At 45.3% G+C, this 24,231-nt stretch overlaps 1 protein-coding gene across 4 annotated transcripts in view; it reads left to right on the top strand.

Annotated features, from left to right (window-relative positions):
• PRRG2 (proline rich and Gla domain 2) overlaps positions 1-21,514 on the top strand; it is a 28,455-nt gene extending 6,941 nt beyond the window's left edge. Inside the window, exons 1-7 of one of the 4 annotated variants that reach the window (XM_053260222.1) lie at positions 81-214; positions 2,297-2,410; positions 4,490-4,653; positions 12,238-12,283; positions 17,171-17,297; positions 18,043-18,189; positions 20,056-21,514. In XM_053260222.1, the coding sequence (XP_053116197.1) occupies positions 2,305-2,410; positions 4,490-4,653; positions 12,238-12,283; positions 17,171-17,297; positions 18,043-18,189; positions 20,056-20,089 (624 nt within the window). In that variant the 5' untranslated portion in view covers positions 81-214; positions 2,297-2,304 and the 3' untranslated portion in view covers positions 20,090-21,514. Of the gene's footprint in view, positions 1-80; positions 215-482; positions 634-2,296; positions 2,411-4,489; positions 4,654-12,237; positions 12,284-17,170; positions 17,298-18,042; positions 18,190-20,055 lie in introns of those variants that run through there. The other 3 variants (XM_053260223.1, XM_053260221.1, XM_053260224.1) reach the window with 3 other exon arrangements.
• The last annotated feature ends 2,717 nt before the right edge of the window (positions 21,515-24,231 follow it).

Here is a 24,231-nt window from a genome sequence, read left to right on the forward strand (position 1 = left end):
ACTACGACTCCCAGAATCCCCAGCTGCAATGGCTTTTGCTTGGGGATTCTGGGAGTTGTAGTCAACAACCTCTGGGAATCCCTGTTAGAGGAACACTGGCTGGTGGGCTGCCAGTCTGGCACTCTGCTTGCTGCTGCTGCAGCTTGAGCCTGGCACGATGTCATCACCTCTCGAGTTCTGCTAGAGGTGAAGTGGAAGAATCCCTCAGAAGAAGGTCAGCGGAGGGCCCCTTGCTCCCTGATGGGCAACTCTCCTCAAGGAATGCTTCTCACACTGGGGTTGCTCTGGGGCAGGCCTGCTCAACTTAGGCCCCCCAGCTGTTTTTGAACTACAACTCCCATAATCCCCAGCCACAGTGGCCAATAGCCAGGCATTATGGGAATTGTAGGCCAACATCTGCAGGAGGGCCAAAGTTGAGCAGCCCTGCTCTGGGGAGTCTATTGATGACGGGGTCTCTGAGTCTTGCTGGGTTTCTTCCCTCTCTTCCTGTTCCTTGGTGTTCGAGGAACCCTTGGGGGTGCTGCTCATCGGCAGCTTCTCCTGGGTCAGGGCTGGTGTCTCAAGCAGGGGTTCCAGGGGGTCCCTCTCTTGATCTCAGGGTCTGGATCGTCTTAATCTGAAGAGATGTCAGAGGTAATTCCTACACACACTCAGGGTCTCCAGCATTTAAACTGGCCCTTCTAACTGTGCTTTTAACAGCAATTTGATCTGCAGCAATTAACTGGTGATAAATGTTTAGCTCCACGTGGTGAAAAAACTTCACCTGCTGATTACTGTACATCGAACTTCTGTTCAAAGGGAACATAGGAAACTGCCATATACTGAGTCAGACCCTTGGTCTATCTAGCTCAGTATTGTCTTCACAGACTGGCAGCAGCTTCTCCAAGGTTGCAGGCAGGAACCTCTCTCAGCCCTATCTTGGAGAAGCCAGGGAGGGACAGGTGCAAGCCAGGCCAGCTGGCAACCCCAAGCAAACTGTGAGCACTAGGGGAATATTTAAAACAAGACAGTTACATTGCCTAGTTAGAGACCATGATAATGCCTTTTGACCACCCAGAAGTTTCCCTCTCTCTTTTGCTCTCTGCGCTGGGCTCTTATTAATTTCCCAGCCATTTCATACAGGACAATGGCTCCCTCATCATCAGATAGCAGCCATTTTCCTTGCTGGAGGAAAACTTATAATACTGGCAGCCTGGCTAGTAGGAGAATGCTGTCTATAGCAGATAGGAATGCCTGTTTTATAGACAGAAGGAGTGGTACAATTATTCTTACTAGTGGGCCTGGGTGCAGAGCATCTGCGCCTATAATTCAGCCCAGTCATCAGCCCCCGCCCCCCCCCCACGCTGGCATGCTCCTCCCCCACCACCCACTTCTTTCCCCACACACACACTTTCTGGCTTCTTCTGCATCCTGCCTCCTCCCCCACCCCCGGTGGCCACGCCAGGACCTGCCTCCTCCTCCTCCTCCTCACTAGACTGGCCCGCCACCGCCTCCTCCTCACCTGGGCGGGCCAGGGCCAGGCTGCCCCACTGTCACCGCACGACTCTTCCTCTTGGCGGCCAGGCCAGCCCGCTGCCACCTCCTCTGGCCAACCAGTGGCCAGGCCAGGGCCTCCGGCCTGCCTGCCACCAGCTTGTCCCACTGGCCGCCTGCCTGCTCAGGCTGGTGCGGCCAGGGGCGTAGCTATAATTGAACGAGGGCCCTCCAGATCCCTCCCTCCCTATTTTCTTCATTGTCTCCCTCACTCTGGGGGGCCGCCCAAGAGAGGGATGAACACAGGCCCCCTCTCCCCTAGCTATGCCCCTGGGCGCGGCTTTGCCTGCCGGCCCCCCTGCCTTCTCAGCCACCAAATCCCTGCTGCTCTGGAACTCTCACGTGCTCTTGCAAGAGATTGCCACGCATCCAGAATGGACTGTCTTGGGGAAATAATTATATAGATAAAAAGCATTATATGCGACTACTACTACTACAAAAAATATTTATACACCACCTTTTAACAAATTTATCAAACTGGTTTGCGAAAGAAAGAAAGAAAGAAAGAGAAAGAAAGAAGGTTCCCTGTCTCTAAAAGGCTCACCATCTAAAAAGAAACTGAAAGTAGACACCAGCAAGTTACTGGAGGAATACTGTGCTGAGATAGGGCCAGTTGATCTCCTGCTGCGAAAGATAAGAGAATCCCCTCTTTTCAACAACCAGTTGAAATATTCTGCTTTTCAACAAAAGGTTCTCAAAGTGGTTCACATTGCGACACCCTTTGAATCGAGCCTTTAGGTGACTATATCGTTTCTCCTTTCAGGGCCCGTCATGTGGAGTCTTCCATGCCTTCTTTTAGCGTTCCAGGCTGTGGTCTTCGCTCTGGCTGGTTCCCTCCGGAGACAGTTTGAGCACCAACAGGCTGCAAACAATCAAGGTAATTTAGGAAGGGTTTTATTAGGGGAGTAGTTGTCCTCAACATCCTGGATAATATCGAGGACCGGGCATTTGGAGACTTGATTTTGGATACCAGCTGAGAAACATCACTTGATTCCCTATGTAGCCAGCTGTCTTTCTCTCTGAATTGCCTTGAAATCTGTAGCAGTGGGAAGAACCCAAAGAACATGGGATTCTGCTTCCCCATCATTTATACCAACTTTCTGATGGGGTCTAAATGATGGTATAAATGATGGGGATTCTGCTTCCCCATCATTTATACCAACTTTGGGTTTCCATTGGGAGGTTTCTTAAAAACTTACCTACTTGGGGCATATGTTTCCTACCACAGGAGCTTCTCTGTAGCTTAAAATCAGTGGAGGAGGCCAATCAGGCTCTATCATATCTGGAGGCCAGCAGCCTCCATAAGAAACTAGGCCTTCTCAGTTGTTTCCCTAGAGCTCTGGAACTTCCTTCCACTAACTCTACATTTGGCTCCTTTCTTTGTGCCAGCAAATTAAAAGACTTTTGTTTCAACATGTTTTTAGCTGCTAGTTTGTGTTCTGTTGCTGCGGTGGTTTTCTGTTGCTCCTCCTTTTTTTCAGTTTTTATTTGGATTATTAATTGTTTTGTTATTGTTTTGATTTTAGTCTGTCCTAAAACTGCTGTGAAACCCTCTTTGGGTGATAAGTGGTATAAGATGTAGGAATAGAAAACCAGCAAATAATGTCCTGCACGTGATCAAAGCATGTTCTGTCTGCATTTTATCCTTCATGCAGCACAGCGACTAATACCCCACCCGCATGCAATAGATTATTCTGTGGTCAGATGTGTAGGAGTAGAGAACCACATAGCTTCTGACAAATGGAGGCTACAGGCTGCATTAGGAGCTTTCCCCCTAGGGAAAACACTGAGAAGGAAGCCACAGAATAGTATGGAAGACTCCCTTAGAAAAGCGCCTTTTCACCTTCACATTGCTTTATTTACATTTGTATCCTGCACTTGCTCTAACGAGCTTAGGCAGCTTACAAGTTTTTCTTTCTCCCCATCCTCCTGGTAATGTTGCAATAACTTTGTGAGGTAGATTAGTCTGAGAGGAAGTAACTTAATGGCTGAGGGACAATTTGAACCAGATTCTCCCAGGACATTGCCTGACACTCCAGCCACTACACCACACCGGTTCTCCTGCTTTAGGCAGGAAGTTCCAGCTAAAACCAGATAAAACCAAGAGGCTTCTGCTTCTCCTACCAACTAGGACAGCAAACACCAATGAGAGCAGAATCTCCCTGCACAGCCCCTCTTCTTGCTAATCACATATGTCACAAGTAATAGCCAATCAGTTCTTCTGACCCTTGCAGGACTGCATTCCACATGTGGCAATGAATGCACTGTGTGGGGGAAGTATCACATTTCCCTAGGAACAAAATAGTGAACTTTTGAATATGGGCAAAATGCAGAGAAGTGCAGCCTTGAAAGGAAACCATGTTAACTGCAAATAAGAAACAAATGCATATTAATGGTACCGGAAACCGATCATCTGAGAAGGTCTAATAAGGGGCAGAGAAAGGTACAGAAAGAAACTGATAACCCAGCTCTTGGCTTATTCTCCCCTCTGAAACTCCCCAAAGCCTGTCCTTTACCCCCTTAGGCTACGTTGGAGTCCTGGATTTCCTTCACATGCACATCTGCTGCTAGAACTGTTCCCTCTCAGGAAGCCCCAGGAACCTGCATTACATTTCAGGTCTGTCCTAATCCCCTAACTGGCATCCCCCACTTGAAGAATTTGGAAGCCTTTGATCCATTGCCCCTTTAATTCACTAGTTCCCAGCCCTATACTATAATCCTCTAGGCTTCCCCAAACTGCGGCCCTCCAGATGTTGCTGAACTACAACTCCCAGCATCCCTAGACACAATTTTATGTGGCTGGGTATGCTGGGAGTTGTAGTTCAGCAACATCTGGAGGGCCGCAGTTTGAGGAAGCCTGCGTACTACTTGTTTCTCTGAGAACACAGAGTCTTGACACTAGACTTCCTTTCCAGCTCTGAATCCCAGGATAATGTCTAATTATTTCTGTTCCCAGTATTCCTGGACAACTCTGCTGCACACACATTCCTGGGGCGTAAGCTTCTTTATAACCACTGGGATTTTGAGCTGATTGTCCCAGACAACCTGGAGCGTGAGTGCAAGGAGGAGGTTTGCAACTACGAGGAAGCTCGAGAAGTCTTTGAGGATGACTACAAAACAGCTGAGTATGGGGAGTGGAGCAGGACTTAGGTTGAGAGTGTAACAGTACAGGGTCCAGCGCCAAGATTCTTAAACTGGTCTGTTGTCACTGGTGGTCCCTAAAGGACTTGTTGGTACTACCAACTTGGTAGCTTCCAAAACCACAACCAGAACAACAGAGGAAATTATGAAGACTATTTCCAGAGACAAGCAACAAATTTTAAAATGCATCTCCTGCATTCTAGCGCAGCTGTACTGTGTGGGCAGAGTGAACAGAAAAGAGAAGTATTTGGCCCGGAATCATGACTAACAAATTTCTCAGTGTCATGGAACACATGTAAACCTAGCAAGCCACTCACTGCTGGAGTGAAGTAGAAGAGACTAAGGTGGTTCTCACAACCATTATAGGGGTGGGAAGGACAAGGATGAACCTAACTCCCCCACCCTCGCCAACAGATGAGGAAGGAGCTTGTCTCCAGCGCACCATCCAGCAGCACCCATCCACACAATCCATGCTGCTCTGTGCAGCATGGACCTCTAGAGGCCAGGGCCTATCGTTGAGGGATTCCCCCAATAACATGTATGCTTGGACTGCGTGTACACACAACCCCGGACTTGGGGTAAAGGGTGCTCTTGCACCCTTTAACCCAGGTAAAAGCCCCGGTCAAAAACTTGGGCTACCGAGAAGGCCTCCCTCAATCCTGGCGCTGCACACAAGCAGCGCTTCTCAGGGTAGGGCTGCTCATGTGCACAGCCTCTTTGAGTTTTACTACAACTACAATTTTGAAGCCATTCAAGTGACCTCTTCTATATGGCTATAACATAATGCCGTGATCTGTAAATAAAAAGCAAAGCAAAAAAGTGGTCTACAGTGCAACAATGTTTAAGAATCATTAAATTAGTTAATTGACTACCCAGAGTAGGGGATGACTGGGTGCCATGATTCCAGCTTTATTTGGCAAGGGAATGGTACTTGGGCCATGGGACAGTAAGACAGATCTCTTGTGTTCTGCAAGAGATATGTGACTGAATAGGATGAAGTTGGTAAATCCTGGTCTTGTGGGTTCCCCAGGAAGGAGTTTAGAGTATGTGAGTACTTGAAATATGTCTGTGGCTGACATCTTGACTAATGCTGCATTTGCACATAGATGTGCTAGCACAGAGCTGCTCCCTCTAAGGTGTGTGCACACAAGTTTTTTTGATGTCTGCTCAGTTAATTTTAGATCCCACTCAGGTTGAAGCAGGAAGGCCCCTTTCTGAATGCACATGCGCGCACACTGCCTTGATACTGCCACCCAGAACAAATCTTATTCTGCACAGAGATGGGGGGGGGAAATTAGAGAGAACACTGACTACAGCTTCCATAATCCCTGACTATTGGCTTCTGTGGTTAGGGATTATGGGAGTTGTAGTCCAAAAACAGCGGGAGGACCAAAGTTGTGCAGCCCTGCACTGGAGCAAGGTGCTTGCACTAACGAGTTGCACTAAGTCTGGATCTCACATTCCAGACTACTGTTGTGCAAACATGTTGTACTTGCACAAAATTGTTTGAACTTGAATAATGGGGTACAAAACCTGTGGCATGTTTCCTGTTTTGTAGGGAACTCTTGTACAGTAGCCCAATTTTGAGCATCCCTGCAATTTTGCACAGCTATGCAATCTTCTTACACTATGCAGCTTTATTGCACAAGCACAGCATAGTAAAGCTGTCAGCCTGTGTACTCTGTATCAAAGAAAATTCTGCACCAAGATAATCTAAACATTTGGCTCAGAATAAATTAATACAATATTCATTTATTTTGCATAATTTGTTTTTTCTTTCAAATAATTTGGAAATTTTTGGCAAAGTAGCTACTGTGCCAAGCTACGGTGAAGAAAAATTAGCTATGGTTTGATGAAATGTCTGCGTTGGCAAATCATGGTTTGTGATAGGGTGGCAAATTAGAATTGGTAACTGTGATTTGAAGTCACCTTGAAAACAATGGTGTCTGTTAACAATGTTTTGGCATGATGTCTGAATTGACAAACCATGGTTACTGCCATTGCCCTGTTTCCAGAAGGTGCTGCACCATGGAGGCAGAAGTGAACTTATCAAGCTGAGTGTTAAGAGAAAAGTAAAATAAACAAGCAGTAATAATAAAACATGGTTTACCTGCTGTACATTTAGAAGCTCAACCAGGTTTTGGTTCTAAATGATGGTTGGAGTAAATTTTTGACGTGATGTCTGAATTAAGCCTACATGCTCTTCTTTCATGTCTAAGATTTTACCCACACGTTTCATGTTTTTCTTTTAAACATTTATTCTTTAGAATAGGGCTGCACAGCTTTGGCTCTCCATCTGGTGTTGAACTACAACTCCCATAATCCCTGACTATTGGCCACTGTGACTGGGAATTATGGGAGTTGTAGTCTAACAGTGGCCAAATGCAGCCCTGCTTTAGAAGGAAGCAAAAGGTTAGGATTCCGAGGATGTTGGATGCAATGCCAGCTGCCAGCTGCCATGCTTCTTTGGCAACCTGACAGATGTGTGGGATCCAAAAGAAGACATTCTAGATCAGGCATCCCCAAACTGCGGCCCTCCAGATGTTGCTGAACTACAACTCCCAGCATCCCTAGACACAATTTTTTGTGGCTGGGTATGCTGGAAGTTGTAGTTCAGCAACATCTGGAGGGCCGCAGTTTGGGGATGCCTGTTCTAGAGTCTAGGCTTCTCTTGGAAGACAATAAAACACTGCTGGTTCAAAGCAGTGCTGAGCAAGGAATGCTGTTGTCACTTCAGGACAACAAACCTCCAAGCCAGGACTCGTCCAGGGAGTTTGGAGCAGGTAGATTCCTTGCATAGTCAAGAGCCATGTGCAAGGCCTCAGGCCTCCTATTACTGAACTATGTCTACGTACCTCTGGCTTGGGGAGGCGGGGGAGTGAAACCAACAGCACCCTGAGCCGGCTGGGTGAGAGAGGTTGTGGCTAGTTCAAGGCTGGTTTACATGCCAGTTTTCCAGAGGGAATTGCCAGGACTTCGGCTATCCTGAACTGGAAAGGCTGTGAGGAGCTGGTAGTTAGCCTTTCGGTATGATGGAGGCAATTTGAGTTGGTTTTCGAGTGGTTTCTGGCATTTTGTCTTGTTTGGGGTTTTTTGGTGGCATGTTATATTTCCAGTGTTTCTAGCTAAACACACACACACAAAAGAAGAAAAATTCCAGTGAAACCAACCAGCTTTAATCTTCCCTCCTGGTGCTTCAACTATGCCCCAACCCTGAGTACACCCTCTCCCAACTCAAGTGCTTTCTGTCCTCTCCATTGCCTCCTTGCCTCAGACCATATCTCCTGCCAAGCCTATGCCTCGCACCCTAAACATTTGTGGCTTAATGTGGTTTCGCTAATTTTTAAGAGCTTTTTGGAAATTTCTGGAGCACTGTGAATCCCAGTCTGGACCTTTGTGGAAACACTTAGGAACATAGGAACATAGGAAACTGCCATATACTGAGTCAGACCATTGGTCCATCTAGCTCAGTATTGTCTTCACAGACTGGCAGTGGCTTCTCCAAGGTTGCAGGCAGGAATCTCTCTCAGCCCTATCTTGGAGGGGCCAGAGAGGGAACTTTGAACTTTCTGCTCTTCCCAGAGCGGATCCATCCCCTGAGGGAATATCTTGCAGTGCTCACACATCAAGTCTCCCATTCATATGCAACCAGGGCAGATCCTGCTTAGCTATGGGGACAAGTCATGCTTGCTACCACAAGACCAGCTCTCCTCTTCACAGTCAAAGGACCAGTGGAACATTCCAGAATTCACTGGAACATTCCTATGTCTCAAAAGGCTCACATGTATCAACATCCAAGGAAAAGGAAAAACACGGGTTGCCTTGGAGCACCATTTCCCATTCTTTGAGATCGGTGTTGCAAAGCCATAGACACACAAAATAAAATTGGCTTGTTCACACATCATTTTTGTGGCAAAGACAGTAATGATTATCTCTAGGAGATGGGGTGCTTTCTCCATGCTGTTCACTTCTCCTGACATTTTTCATTCTTATTTTATGCCAGCATATCCTTAAATGTAGGGTACTGTGTTGTATTTAGGCACAGTGACTTAAATGTGCTGTGTCCTTTTAAGTACAGCCCAATGTTCAGACTCCCCCTTTCTCTTTTCCCTTGGAGCAGGAGAAGCCCTGCTTCAGGCCAATGTTTTGAGCCTGTCAGGAAGCATTTAACAGACTTGCTATCTTGCCAATATCTCTTTGGAGCCTGAATGAGTAATCAAGGTATGTGGTGAATGGCTAGTAAACACTGTCAATCAAGAGGAATTTATACTTAGGAACCACCTCTGGAGAGGATTCCTAAGGGAGGGGCTTGGGAATTTTTTAGCCACTAAGGGACGTGGCTATAAAATTCAATTGGAGTTAACTGCCAGGTTCAGATAGGGCTTGGATGAACCAGAGATAGGGACAGTTAGGGTTAGAGACAAAAACTAAACACCATTAAGTACTATGTGATGGTACGGATCATTCAAAATCCTGGCAGTGTGGGGTGAGTGTTTTAGGATTTTAAACCAAGGAAACCACAAATCTATGTAAGTTTTAAATTCTGTGAGCAAATAGCTAGCCACTATATTTGCCGATGCTTCTATAAGCTCTGTAACAGAAGCTGACCTCTATGAGCACCGCTGTGCCACTGGTCAATTTATTGTTATTTGTTTATTTGTTTGTTTTTACACTTGTATCCCGCTCTTCCTCCGAGGAGCTCAGAGTAGTGTATATGGTTATTTTTATCCCCACAACAGCCCTGTGTGGTAGGTTCGGTGGATAGATACATGACTGGTCCAGAGTCACCCAGTGAGTTTCATGGTTAAATGGGGATTCAAGCTCGGGTCTTCCTAGTCCAACACTCTAACCACTACACTGTGCTGGCTCTCAAAGCAGACCAGGAGTGCACAACATCAGCCCACTAGCTGTTGTTGAACGACAGTTTTCATCACTTCTCTGGGTTCCTTGGAGGAAGAGCGGGATATAAATGTAAAAATCATCATCATATCATCCTTAGCCACAGTGGCTAATAGTCATGAATGATGCGAGTTGTAGTCCAAGAACAGTTGGAGGGCCAAAGTTGTGCAGCCCTGGTGTAGACCGTACGGAGCTTGATGGACCACTGGATTCAGTAGAAGGCAGCGTCCTATGTACCTCCTAAACAATTCTTAGGGAATGTGTAAGCTCTTCCAGTACACTGTCCCCCTTTTTATGGGTGTGACTTTTAAGTTCTGCTGCAGAAAGGAATATTTCAGGAGGTGCACCTTTTCCTACCACAGTGCTCCTATAACAGGAGAAGCTGCGCCTGCTGAAATTCTTCTTTCTGCTTAGCTGTTCAAGACACACCCATGCCTATCTCCCTGCAATCTTCCATTCCGTGTAATTAAGAGATAGCAGTTAGGGCTGTGACTGTTTTGCATATCTGTAGGAGTGCATGGCATTACTTCCTATAGGCCAACAACCTGTTCTAAACAGGGTTCCAGCTTCTGACTCAGAGATAATTGCTGCTGTTTTAACATGTTGATTTAATACAGAGAGAGAAACAGTTTAAAGGTTACCAGTGATTCCCTTTGGCTAAACAGCTTTACTGAGAATTGGCTTTTGAGTATTGGATTCCACAAGAGTAATTGTTTTAGTCTGTTGCAGCGATAAAGGAAAAAAGCATCCTGTGGCAACTTAAAGATGAATTTAGCCCAATGTGAACTCTAATTAGCAAGAGTACGCATCTGGTGCATATGACGAAGTAGGCTCTAGTTGTCTAATGAATAAGGTGCTGAGTTCTGTTTGTTTTGGAGGATAGCTTATTTTCCCATAGGCTATTGCCCTCTTGTGTGTATACTGTGAACTGCAGGTGAGAAAATACAAGCCAGGATTCCTAGGAAAGTAGAGCCTAGTCACATGGGACTAGGGGATTCCTAACTTCTATGGAAGGGCAAAAGTAGCTTGCATGCTTACCAGAAAGACACTTAAGTATCTTGCTTTATAGAAAATGATGATAGTGTTGGGGCAGAGCCCAGTGAAGAAACATGGGGCTATCCAGATAAAAGCTTCTCTGACCTATATGTGATGGTTCCTTTTGCTCTATGCTTTCTTGGGACCCATTCCTGAAGATGTCAGACCTTGGAATCTGCTTCTGAAACTGATGCTGGGTCTGGAATTTCCCATATTGTCTTATTAGCTAGGACTGCTTTTCTTAGCTCCTTTAGGCTGGCTGGAGGGGAGAGTGTCGCTGATCTTGTGCAGAGAGAGTCCTAACCTCTCGCTTCTGTGGTTAGGGGTTAGTTCTTCTGTGTCGGGGATTATGGTTTCAAGGTGGGCTTGAGCTGGATTTCCATGTACAACACTGGCCAAGGACAGACATAACAGGAAATCCCAGTTCTCGTCCTGTTATGCAAAAGAGGGAGAACTTTCACTTTCACTTTGAAGTAAACTACACTTCTGTGTAATATATGAATTCTGGGAACTGTGGTTTCCTTCAAACCACAGAGATAAAAACCAGGATCAAATTGTGGTTTCAGACCCTGCTTTGTTCCCATCTGGTTTGAAACAAACCACTGCTCCTGAAAATGAAAGTCCTTCTGCACTCTTGCATGAACAAAAGGGGAGGGAGAGTTTGTGAGTCTATGGTTCACAGAGGCCCATGGTTTCCCATTGTATCTGAACTGGACCATGTGCCCTCCATAATAAGACTGTAGCTGTGCATCTTCCCTGACTGAGGCTTGGTTAGGTTGTGCTCCTGTGGACACTTATTTGGTAATAAATTACTCCATTTAACACAGTGGAATTTACTTCTGAATGAACATGCATAGAATCAGGCTATTTAGCAGGATGGTCAAACCTATGTCAATGTCTTCATTTATAACACCATCAATGTGTATGGCATTTTATGAAGCGTATGATGACCTATTTCTGCCATCAGTTTACGGTCTATAATTTGACACAGGGGAGACAACATAATAAAGGAGGGGAAATGGAGACAGGGTAAGGATATGCATAAATCCACCTCAGTCTCTGGGTGACAATGGAAAGCAATCCTGAAGTTTTAAATGGCTTGATATTGTGAAAAATATTGCTGGGGGGGTGTGTGGAATCTCCAGGACTAATTTCAGTCAGAATTGGCAACCCTATATGAGAATGAGGTTAAGTAGGTCAAAATCAGATGAGCTTATAGGAGCAGGATTCAGTTTTTCTTGGGTGGGGACAACTGTTAAGTGACTAACATTCTGCACAAAGTTCTGTGTGCATTGTAATATAACATGCATGCAGTTGTGCAAGCGTGCTCTTATGCAAACACAACAAATTCGCAAACACAGTTGTGGGATGGTATGGCATTATTTTCAACGACCGTAGTGTTGTGCACCTGAATCTGTGCAATTTTTGCGTTCATGCAAGAGTGCACTTGCACAACTGTGTGCACATTACATTGCAATGTGCGTGGAACTATGTGCAGCATGTCTGCCACTACTGATGACTAGATTGCAGGAATGTCTATAGATGGAGGGAGAGCTGTTGTTTCACATCATGTCATGTTGACTGTGTCCCTTTTTCTTTCTTTCTCCTTTTTCACCTTCTCTCTTGCAGAAATTATTCTGGGAGACCTACCAACACAATGGGAAGGGTGGAGCAAGTGAGTACAGGCACAAAATGGCAGTAGAGCTCCACATGTTTCTTTTCCCAATGCCCCTCTGCCCACCCTGAGTCAACTGTTGCGAGAAGATGCCGTTCCATTCCCTCCACTCACTTCCTTGTGCTGTACACGTGAGGAGCAAACAGGCCACACACACATACGTAGCTTTTCTCTTCACAGAAGTACAATAAGTCAAGCCCATTAATTTTGTTCTGATAACCAAAGAACTCTTCCCAGGTGCAATATGGTTGTTATCTCTCCCAGACTTGGGGTGGGGGGTGGGGAGAGAGAAAGAAAATAACTATTGAATATTTGCATATATGCATTCATTTCCATGTGTGCAAGCTGAAGGTTATCTATTGGCTAGCGTGGAATCTGACCTGGAAACAAAATCAGCTGGAAAACATATTTAAAAAGAATAAGTAGCCCTTTCCCATCTACACTTGCCATCTGGCTTGATGCCCCATCTTCCTCTGAATGCACCAGTTCTCTATTGCAGTGGATGCCCTTTGGGTGGCAGCTAGCCCCATTTTTACTAAACAGGCTACTAACAGCTAAACAGCTACTAACAGCAGAGCCTGATGATACTCTTTTGACTCTCCTATTGACACTGGTGCTTTCAGACAAGACATTTTCTCCAGAATTGCTGTTTGTCATTTGTTCACTTCTTTCTCTTAAGACACAATTGCAGCCATCCAGTCTTTTCATTGTTGTTATTAGTTGAAACAGAAGGGTTTAGGACTCATTAGTGCTTAGTCTCAGGAGTTATTTCCAATACCAAGACTCAGTCCTGAGACACAGGAAGTAATAATGCAGTTGAGAGCACTTTTAAACATGGGGTACTAAAGAACCCAACCAGCCCCGATGTATCTGAGTTTTTGAGGAAGGACCTGCAGGCCACAAAGCTGAGATTCAGATTCTTTGCATTTTAGAAATGTAAAGCCTGGAACTAGCCGACAGAGTGTCCTCATTGCTGTAGCCCCAGTTGCTGGTCTCAACCTCTAAATCTAAAGTGTTTTTGTCTCTTGTTATATACTGGCTCCAGCACCAGCCTAACCCACTGAAAAAGCTGTGGCTGCTCACTGATTTTAGGACTCCCCAGTTGCGGGGGAGTAACAGCAGGAGAGAGGACATGCCCTCAACTCCTGCCTGTAGCTTCCAGCGGCATCTGGTGGGGCCACTGTGTGAAACTGGATGCTCGACTAGATGGGCTTCCTTGGGCCTGATCCAGCAGGGCTGTTCTTATGTTTTTATGACTCTTAGACATGATCTCTTCTAGGGCTGCACAACTTTAGCCCTCCATCTGCGTTTGGGCTACAACTCCCATCACCCCAGCCACAGTGGCCAGTAGTCAGGGATTATGGGAGTTGTAGTCCAACATCTGCAGGAAGGCCAACTTTGTGCAGCCCTGTTCTAGGGTTTTTTGCTTTGGGGACAGCTGCTGGAAAAACAAGGACTAGGAGCAAGACCAGTTAAGAACATAAGAACAGCCCTGCTGGATCAGGCCCAAGGCCCATCCTGTTTCACACAGTGGCCCACCAGATGCTGCTGGAAGCCTACAGGCAGGAATTGAGGGCATGCCCTCTCTCCTGCTGTTACTCCCCTGCAACTGGTACTCAGAGGCATCCTGACTTTGAGGCTGGAGGTGGCCTATAGCCCTCCGACTAGTAGCCGATGATAGACCTCTCCTCCATGAAGTTATCCAAACCTCTTTTAAAGCCATCCAGGTTGTTGGGTGTCACCACATCTTGTGGCAGAGAATTCCACAAGTTGATTATGCATTGTGTGAAAAAGTACTTCCGTTTGTTGGTCCTAGATTTGCTGGCAATCAATTTCATGGGATGATGCCTGGTTCTAGTGTTATGTGAGAGGGAGAAGAATGCCTCTCCATCCACTTTCTCCACACCATGCATGATTGTATAGACCTCTATCATGTCTCCCCACAGTTGTCTTTTTTCTAAACTAAATAGCCCCAGGTGTTGTAGCCTTTCCTCATAAGAAAGGTGCTCTAGGCCCCTGATCATCTTGGTTGCCCTCTTCTGCACCTTTTCCAGTTCTACAATGTCCTTTTTTAGATGTGGTGACCAGAACTGTATGCAGTACTCCCAAGTGTGGCCGCACCATAGTTTTGTATAATTTATTATTTATTTATTTGATTTATATACCACCCTTCCAAAATGGCTCAAGGCATTTAATATTAGCAGTTTAATATAAGGGCACTTAATATTAGCAGTTTTATTTTTCAGTACCCTTCCTAATGATCCCTAGCATAGAATTAGCCTTTTCCACAGCTGCTGCACATTGAGTCAACACTTTCAACCAGCTGTCTACCACGACCCCAAGATCCTTCTCCTGGTCAGTCACTGACAGCTCAGATAGGGATGGGCCCGGACCGGTCCAGACCTGGGCGGTTCGGGTGGGGGGGTCCCTTTAAGAGCGGCGGGAGGGTTTACTTACCCCTCCCGCCGCTTTCCCGCTCTGGCGCCCATAATCCGTAGAGTAATTGGGGCGGCAGGACACCTCCCTGCCGCCCCTTCCCCGACGTTGCTTGAAATCCCAGGAGTCCTTTGCACACGTGCACACGTCTCTGTGACGTGTGCACGCGCGCAAAGGATTTCAAGCAACGTTGGGGAAGGGGATTTCAAGCAACGGGATTTCAAGCAACGTCGGGGAAGGGGCAGCAGGGAGGTGTCCTGCCGCCCCAATTACTCTACGGATTACGGGCGCCAGAGCAGGAAAGCGGCGGGAGGGGTAAGTAAACCCTCCCGCTGCTCTTAAAGGAACCCCCCCACCCCAGTGCCGGACCGCAGTTGGCTAGCTGAGCTTCTGTATACAAGAGCAGCCTGATCCCATCAGCGTATACTTGAAGTTGGGGTTTTTCGTTTCCCCCTTCTCAGCTTTTTCGAGCTGAGAACTTTGAGAGTTCTCCTCCCTCTCTGTTTTGCTCTCTCCCTCTACCCCAGTAGCTTTATGTCTTAGAGCAGGGTTCCCAACTTTGGGTCCCAAGATGTCATTGGACTGCAACTTTGGCCATTGCAGCTGGGGATGTTGGGAAGTGTAGTCCAGCAATATCTGAGGAACCCAACATTGGAAACCCCTGTATTAGATTAATAGACAGAGGTTGTACTGGGTTGTGCCCCTGAAGCTGCCAAAAAAATACCAGACTTGCCCTGGAGCCATCAAAACTTGGACAGGAAGTTGCTTTCTACTGCATCAGACCATTGGTTCATCTAGCCTGATATTGTCTGCTCTGACTGTGACTTTTCATGGTGTCAGGCAGAGGTCTTTCCCAGACCTGCTACTTGGAATCTTTTAAACTGGAGATTGCAGGACAAACATGCACCACTGTGGCCCTCCAGCTGCTGTTGGACTACAACTCCCATCATCCCCAGCCATCATATGGGGCTGCCCTTGTATGTAGTCTGGAAACTACAGTCAGTCCAGAATGCGGCAGCCCGGCTGGTCTCTAGGTCATCCAGGAGAGACCATATTACTCCCGTATTGAAGGAGTTACACTGGCTGCCAATATGTTTCCAGGCAAAATACAAGGTTTTTGTTATAACCTATCAAGCCCTAAACAGCTTGGGCCCTGGGTTTTTAAGAGAACATCTTCTTCGTTATGAACCCCACCGCCTGTTGAGATCATCAGGAGAAGTCTGTCTGCATTTGCCACCAGCTCATCTGGTGGCTACTCAGGGACGGGCCTTCTCTGTTGCTGCCCCGAGGCTTTGGAATGCACTCCCTAGTGAAATAAGAGCCTCCCCATCTCTGACATCTTTTAAAAAGTCTCTAAAGATGCATTTCTTCACCCAGACTTTTAACTGATATTGTTTTGATTGTTTTAATGTTGTTTTTAGAATATTGTTTTAAAGTTTTAAATTGTGTTTTAAATTTCTTGCTTTTAATTTTTTTGTTTTTAATTAGTGTTTTACTTTTAATCTTGTTGTAAACTGCCCAGAGGTGTAAGTTTTGGGCGGTGTAAAAATATGATAAATAAATAAAATAAAATAAATAAATCATGGCCAATAATAATGGATTGGACCTATGGTCTGACTCAGTATATGGCAGCTTCCTATGTTCCTAGGAGCTGGAGGGCCATGTTCCAGAGATTCGGTTTGGGACTTTCCTCATGTAAAATATATGTTCTGTCATTGGATTGTGGTCCTCTCCATTTCCAGACATGCTCTGCCCTCAGACTGGCATCAGAATGTACTTTTAAAATGTATATATTTGTATCCCTGCTGTTGCATAGAGCTCCTAGTAGTCTCCAGCAAGGTTGTCAATCAGGTCTGCACCAGCTTAATTTCCACAATGGGGAGAGGGCTGTAGCTCAGTGGCAGAACATCTGCTTTGCATGCAGAAGGCCCCAGGTTCAGTCCCCGGCATCTCCAGGTAGGGCTGGAAAAGGCACCTGTCTGAAACCCTGGGGAGCTGCTGCCAGTCAGAGCAGACCGTACTAAGCTAGATGAATCAATGGTCTGACTCAGACTAAGGCAGCTTCCTAGGTACCAATGCATCAGGTGCTCCCAGATCATTCACTAGGCCCTGGAAGTTTTTATGTCAAAACCCTTTTTTTTAAATTTGAAAAACGTATTTTTTACTGAAATAAAATCCTAGTCAACCTCTCCAAATCCTGTTGGGCAGCATCCAGACTAGTTAGTCATAGATAATTGACTAACTGGTAATGATAAACCTCATTGAAAGTAATGACGTATTCAATAACTAACTTAAGTCTAATTAATTTCAGTGGGGCTTAGTCAGAACTAACATAGTCTGGATACTGCTGAAAGCTCATAACGGGGCTCCTACTGGAGCTAGGGGGTATTCTGCAGAGGCAGGCAAAGATCTTGCTACTCACACTCCCTGCAATTGTTCTTGCTTCCACAGAAGCTGGTGGCGTGGATGTGGCTGGCTTGATAGCTGGCCTCGTAGCAGCACTGGTGTCTGCAATTATGTTTGTGATTGTGGCCATGTACTGTGTCAAATATCGGGCTAAGCAGAGAAACCGGTCCAGGTATGGGTCAGGGCTGTCTGTCTGCCTATTTGTGCATAAGTAAGTGTAAAAGAGATAGAGAAAAGAATGAATAAAATTTTGGCAACTTGAGGCCAGACTTAACTGACATCATGAAGTCAGTGATAAGAGCTCCTGTCGTTGGGGGAGGGAGGTTAAATCTTTCCCTTCCATACATTTTTAAAAAAATCTGAATCCACCCCCCACCTCCAGCTGCTATTTGTCCCACAGGACAAAATAGTTTCCCCTGTGGGGCAAATAGCAGTTTCAGGAGGGCTCAGTTCAGGCTGGGAAAACAGCACGGATGGAAGAATGAAACACTATTCCTCCCAGCATTGCAGCCCTGATGTGGCTTGTCTCCCCCACCCCCTGCAGCTGCTTTTAGCTTTGGGAAGAAAATCCATGAGAGATCCTAATATGGATCTTCAAACACTGCATCTAGTTTTGCCCTTAACCGTTGTTTCGTGTGGATGCTCTGTGCTGAACAAAGTCTACGGGATGCCCACAAAATTCCCATAAGACACTCTGAGAAGTTTGGCCAGGGCAGATCCAGCCTGGGTTGAAGAACCTGGCTATATCTAATGCAGACAACTCCCTCGTGTCAAAATATGTGTGTACTAGGTGAGAACTCCTTCAGAAGTGAAGGTTTCCAATGCTACTTAGTCTGCTTACCAACAAGTAAGAAGAATCCATGATGAGGGTAGTTCGTGGGATGCTCTAATCTTCCTGATCCCTCTGTTTCCCTCAGCAGGACTCGGGGACACTTGTATCCTGGTGTGCCACTTGCTGCTTTTGATGAGGAACCAAAACCAGAGTCTGCGCCAGGACTTCCATCCTATGAGCAAGCTATGGCATCTCAAGGTGTGCATGATGCACCTCCTCCACCTTATAACAGGTATGACTACCATTGAGGGCTTCACCCCAAGGTCTCAGTGGCCACATGCCCTACTTCTAGTCTCAGAAGGATATGCCGAGATTGGACATGTCATATGAACACACCAATCTCAATATATTCTGAACCAAAGATCTGTCCCTCACTTCAAATCTTAGTTAAAGATGTCAGATTCTGTACCACAAGTAGGGCAGAATATGCTTAGATTTGTGGGTTCATCCCACACACTCCATCTTGGTATATCCTTGCCGAAACTGGAAGTAGAGCATATGCACATTCCCGGAGCTCCAGCTGCTGTGCTTAACCGGAGCCACTGTGGGGCTCTGGTTCAGCCCTATATATGAACTTGTCCCTAGTTAGAGATGAAAGCTAGGTTTGGGGCTAATGTTTTTCAGGGAAGTAGGGAGAAATCCAGCTGTCCAGAGTTTCACAACAGAGGAGGAGAAGGAGCAGGGAAAGGATTGGAAGAAGATTCCTCATCTCAATTTGCTATCTTGCAACAGCATTAAGCCTATCATAACGTACCTCCCAGAGTCCTTGTTTGAATAAAAATGAGGTAGCCCTATGTACACTGCCCTGAGCTCCTTGCAGGAAGGGAGGAAAACAAATGTGATGTGATGATAACTGACAGACTGCTAGGCAGTTACTGCAGCATGGAGTAGCAACAGAAAATGTTACTTTCTGCTCCATGTTGACTCTGGCTGTCTGGCCAAACCTCAGCAACGATATCATTTGTTTTATTTTTATGGTGTTTTACTTGAATGTTTCAATGATGGTTGCTCTGAAAAACTTCAACAGTACTGCCTGTTAAAAGCTTATAAAAGAAGAAAAGTAAGAAGCAGTACAGAAGACAACCTGTGAGGTGGGGGAAAAAATTACAGGTAGCTGTACTGATCCATTAGGGGGAAATCCAAAAATAGTTATGATATTCTTATTAGGACCAAATAACAAATTACTAAATAGTGAACAAGCTTTGAGCTAGAACTCTTTTTCAGGCTGGATGTTAAGCAAAACCACAGTGAGAGAAAAAGCTGGAGAAGCCTCCAGTTCTTAAATCTGTAATGAGATGCAGGTAGTATTGTGCAGACTTGTGTAGATTAGATTGTGCAAAACAGATTTCAGGCTGCAGCAAGGGCTATTAGGATAAACAGATAGCAAAGGCTGTCCCTCTGCCACTTAAAAAAACAAACCCATAGGAGCCATATTCTGCTATATCTCTAGCACTAAGCAAAACACATGGCTCTCTTGTAAAGCAGAGGGGTCACAGTTGAGAACACACTGAATTTCTACAGCAGTGCAGTGGCATGGCAAAAGAGGCACTGACCCCAGCTGCTACAGCGTAGACTTTGAAGGAGCTTCAATCCCTCCTCTTCTCTAATTTGTCACTAGTGGGAGCGTATTTTCTTTGAATCAGATACCGTTGTATTCATTTTGCCATGAGAAATCCAGATGGTTGTGACTCTCTCTTGTTTAGGGAGCAGCCAAGGTCCTGCCCGATGGGAAAGAACCCAGAATCCATCATGTAACTACCACACCTATTCCCATGGTGTGGTCGTTGTTGGGCATATACTGACTTCCAGCCCCAACTGTGACATTGTGATCTGGAAGCAGAACTTGGCACAGATTTTTTTTTACTAGCTCTACAAGAGGGTGATAAGAATAAGCCTAAAGTTTGAACTTGAGAGAGAGGAGTTACTGTTTTCCTAAGAATAGGGGATTTCTTCCCCAAATCTGAAAAATAGTGAATACTTTACAGCTCTCCACGTAATGTTTTAAGCATGTTAACTCTGCTTCTTTTCACCCACCACCCTCAGTGTGTAGCTTCTTTTTCACTGATGATATATCGTTCGTCCCCCCTTCTTTTTCCAGGAATCATGGTACCAATTCAGCCCCACCAACCTGAATTATCAACAGCAGAATCAACACTCCTGGAAGAACTATCCTGTGCCCCTCATGTGAACAAGACGCAATATTTGTGCACATGCAACCCAGCTGGGGAGCGCATATGTGACTATATTATACTGATGTGAATGACTTAACATATGTGTTGGGAATGCATGGAGAGAGAGAGAGAGAGAGAGAGAGAGAGAGAGAGAGAGAGAGAGAGTGTGAGTGTGTGTGAGAGAGAGAGAGAGAGAGAGAGAGAGAGAAGGTGATGATGATGATGATGATGAGCAAGTTGTTTAAGAAACAAAAACCTGAAGTTGCAGAATGTGAATTATATGACTAATATTCACTCAAGTTGCATGGAAATTAATTTGCAGTTTTATAGCTTCAAATTAGAATTTTGAACAGATTTCAAGTACAAGTTCCTTTCTCCTCTCCACCACCTGCCTCAGGAACAAGGCTTAGTAGAGCTGTATTTTCCATCATGGCCTGAGTGTGCAAGAGTTGGCCTGAGTGTAGGTGGGGGAACGTTCCAGGATAGACAGGATTGTTCATCCCTAATACAGTAACCAGGGGATCTTAGGGCCTCTAGCCTACTCAGCTATCATGGACTATGTATGCTCAGACTACAGAGCTGTCTACAAGCACAGAAGGGAAGGTGTGTGTGTAATGTTAGCCCTTGTAGTTGCAGAAGATATGAAGCCTCTGGATTGGCCTGGCCTGGTATAAATACTGGTAGCTTGGCCTTCTGCCTTTATCTGCTGAAGAGAACACTGCCTACTGCACTCCATTTACAATTGTTGATTTCAGAGATCCTGAGCTGGAAAACACAGATTTGAGTATGGCCACACACGGCCCTAGGCTGGTCCTGACAATAACAAAGTTCTTGTTTTGGGAGATGTAGCTTGATGCTATCACTCCCATACATATTTATATAAGTGTTGAAAAAGTAGTGAATGTGCAAGGAACAAGTGTGTCTGGGCAAGATGTGGGAGGAAAGCTGTTTAAAGGGGGCAATGGAAGATGGGAGTTGAGAAAGTACACATAATTTGGAGAGTATATGCATACATTTGCAATGATATGAGTGTGCAGGAGCAAAATATGTTTTGTGCACACTTCCAACATGCATATCTCCAAAGTCTGTGTGATATGGGTTGTGTGTATTGTAAGAATGCATGTATAATAAATAGGGCAAGATGTATGCACATATGCTAAACTCCTGTCTGTCCGTCCTTTCCACTCACTGGTCCTGAAATATTTTTGCATAGCTCTGAGCACAGTAGAAGGAGCACTCCCTCATGGCTCTGGGAAAAGAGGGACACATATAACATGGGGAGCAATAGCAGTACTTGGATGGACAAGATCATTCCTAACTGTGACATATCCAAATAACTGAGTCATCTTTATTATGATTTTTGTGACAATAAAATATGAGCTACTTCTCATGTCTCTGCCCTTCCTGTCAGTATAGGTCTTGTTTCAGGATTTCCAGTGGGCAAATTTTACTTACCCTTAAGCTTGGGAAAATAAACTAGCCATAGGATACTAAGTGTTCCTGGTTGCCAAAATTAGCAGCTTAGACATTGTTCTAGCAAATGTCAGAGCCTAGCTGAGCTTCTATATACAAGAGCAGCCTGAGTGGTTTTACTCTGCTGTGTTTCCCTGTATCTTTTCCAAACATTCTGATTGCATTCTGTAAGCATATATACTGTATATGTCCCTGGCTGCTACTGCAACAACCCCACCACCATGCACTTCCCCATGGGAAGGCTTGTAACGTGAGCATGGAGGAAATATCCACAACCTATCATTCTATAACTTCTGAGCTTTGACTTGCTCAACAATGGAGAACTGACCCCTATTAGTAAACAGTTTCCATCCCTAGAGGTATGCATTTCTTTACTAGTAATCCAGTATCTTGGATTTTTCAGCTTACTATCTGTTGAGAAAGTACCCCAATAACTTTGATATCCCCATAATTGAAGACTGCATATGTGCATGTATATAAGTGAAGCTTCCATTCTGGAATCATATATATGCACTAGTGCCTTCCTGCAATTGGAAATGCCATCTCCTTTGAATCCAAATCAAGAGGCAATGAAACTCTGCACCTCAGTTTCCCATCCCATGCACAGCGTGACTTGTTCTGTGATGGAATGCTGGCCTCTGCTATAAATCTCTTCTTCCAAGAGTTGACCATTAGCCCCCCTCTCAGATTTTTCTTGTCATCAGCATGTCTTGGGATGTGTGTGCACCATATTTCAGTTTTCTGGATGTTCTGGAAGCATCTTAAATCATTTTGAAAGTTGCTGTGAGGGAGAGATGTTAAAATATCATCTTTTCAGACTTTTGTAGTAATCAAGATATCTTGGACAACATGTATACCAAATTTCAGAGCTCTAGCTTTATTGGGAAGTATCCTAATAGTGTCAATAGTCCACTGAGTGATACATAATCTAGTCCAGGGATTCTCAATGTGTGGGTCCCCAGATGTAATTGGACTTCAACTCCCATAATTCCCAGCCAAAGGCCACTGGGGCTGGGGATTATGGGAGTTGAAGTCCAATAACATCTGGGGACCCACACGTTGAGAAACCCTGATCTAGTCAATATAAATTGGATAGATATGTTCCTGGTCGCTATTAGAAATCCTACTTTCCCTTGTTAGGGACTGATAAAGTGTGAAGATAAAACTTGCCCCGTTCTCAGGTTTATGTCCCTAGCTTCCACTGAAAACCTGCCCTCTCCAATATTAGATTGTCTCGTCAAGTCTGTGAAGGTGAGAATTCCCACAGTTCAGTCTGTGTGTGTGTGTGTGTGTGTATGTGTGTATCTATCAGATTTGTACACTGCCCCAAACTTTTGTCTCTGGGCAGTTAACAATAACATAAAACAAGTTAAAAACATATACAAAAACTTTAAACAATTTAAAAACAACCACAGATTAAAACCGAAAACATTTAAAAACTGAAAAAGCTTGGGTGAAGAGGTGGGTTTTTTGAATGCTTTTTTAAAATTGTTAAAATTATTCATTTTCAGACTAATTTTGTAATCAGGGATCTTGGAATATGGTTATACAAAAATTTCAAGTTTTGGAAGGGAACTCCCTTAATTACATTGGCATATGCAAGTCCTCCATTTTCTCTCTAAAGTGGACACAACTGTTCCCATTTCAGATTTTTCTAGTAAGCTGGACCAGTTCAGACCTGGCATTAGCACATGGCTCCCTCAGGTAGCTGCTGTGGCCCAAGCGCCCCAGGAAACCCCCGGAGGAGGACTGGGCCCAGCCAACAGCTGCAACTGCCTGGGTGCCCCCCTTATCTTGGCAGCAAGCGTTGGAATTGTTTGGGGGTGTTTTTTACTGGTGCCTTTTCTGGTGGCAGCAGGCCAGCAATGTCATTCCAGCTAGCAACTTCTGACCGCCAAGTTTTCTTCCCCACAATGCCCCACGTTGTCTCATGATACATTGAATGGCATTGTGGAGAGAAAAAAGCATGGCAGCCTGTAGCTAGCAGCTGCTGAGGAGAATGGCATTGTTGCTGCTGGTCTGACACTGCTAAATATGACAGTGGGTGCGGGGACAAGGACCTGCACCTACCAAAGTAAGAGGAAGAATGATGGCTCACCAGCAGGCACCCTGCTGATGGCTCCCTCAAACCTGTACGGTTGCCAGCTCCATCTGAAGCTGTTTGTGGAGATTCCCGCCACCCAAATATTTTCCAGAATATAAAACCAATCTGCAGAACTGCTTCCAACAGTGATCTGGAGACTCCAGGCCAACTCTGGAGCCAGCCCTTGGGCCAATCCGTAGCAAACTCCAGTTTTCTGGAGTCTCCCCAGTAACATGTGGCAAAAGAAACATGACATTTTTGCATCCAGCATTTCTCACCCCCAAGTCAGTTCATTGGCTATTGCTTGCAAAGGGCGAGGAAGATGTGCAGGGAAGGGATGCGGCTCAGTAGCAGCCGTGTATCTCCTACAATGCGTTGGTAGGTTCCAAGTGATTCAAGCAAGGACAAGCATCTTTCAATATATAAGGCTAGTAAATGATGCATATGCCGGTAGTTACTGAAAACCTTCCCGCAGCTGATTCAAATCTATACAAAAGCAGCGGAACAGTTGTGCCATTCAACGCTCTGTATCATAAATTGTTTTTAT

Source organism: Hemicordylus capensis, chromosome 6, assembly GCF_027244095.1.
Source record: "Hemicordylus capensis ecotype Gifberg chromosome 6, rHemCap1.1.pri, whole genome shotgun sequence".
Taxonomy (NCBI): Eukaryota; Metazoa; Chordata; class Lepidosauria; order Squamata; family Cordylidae; genus Hemicordylus; species Hemicordylus capensis.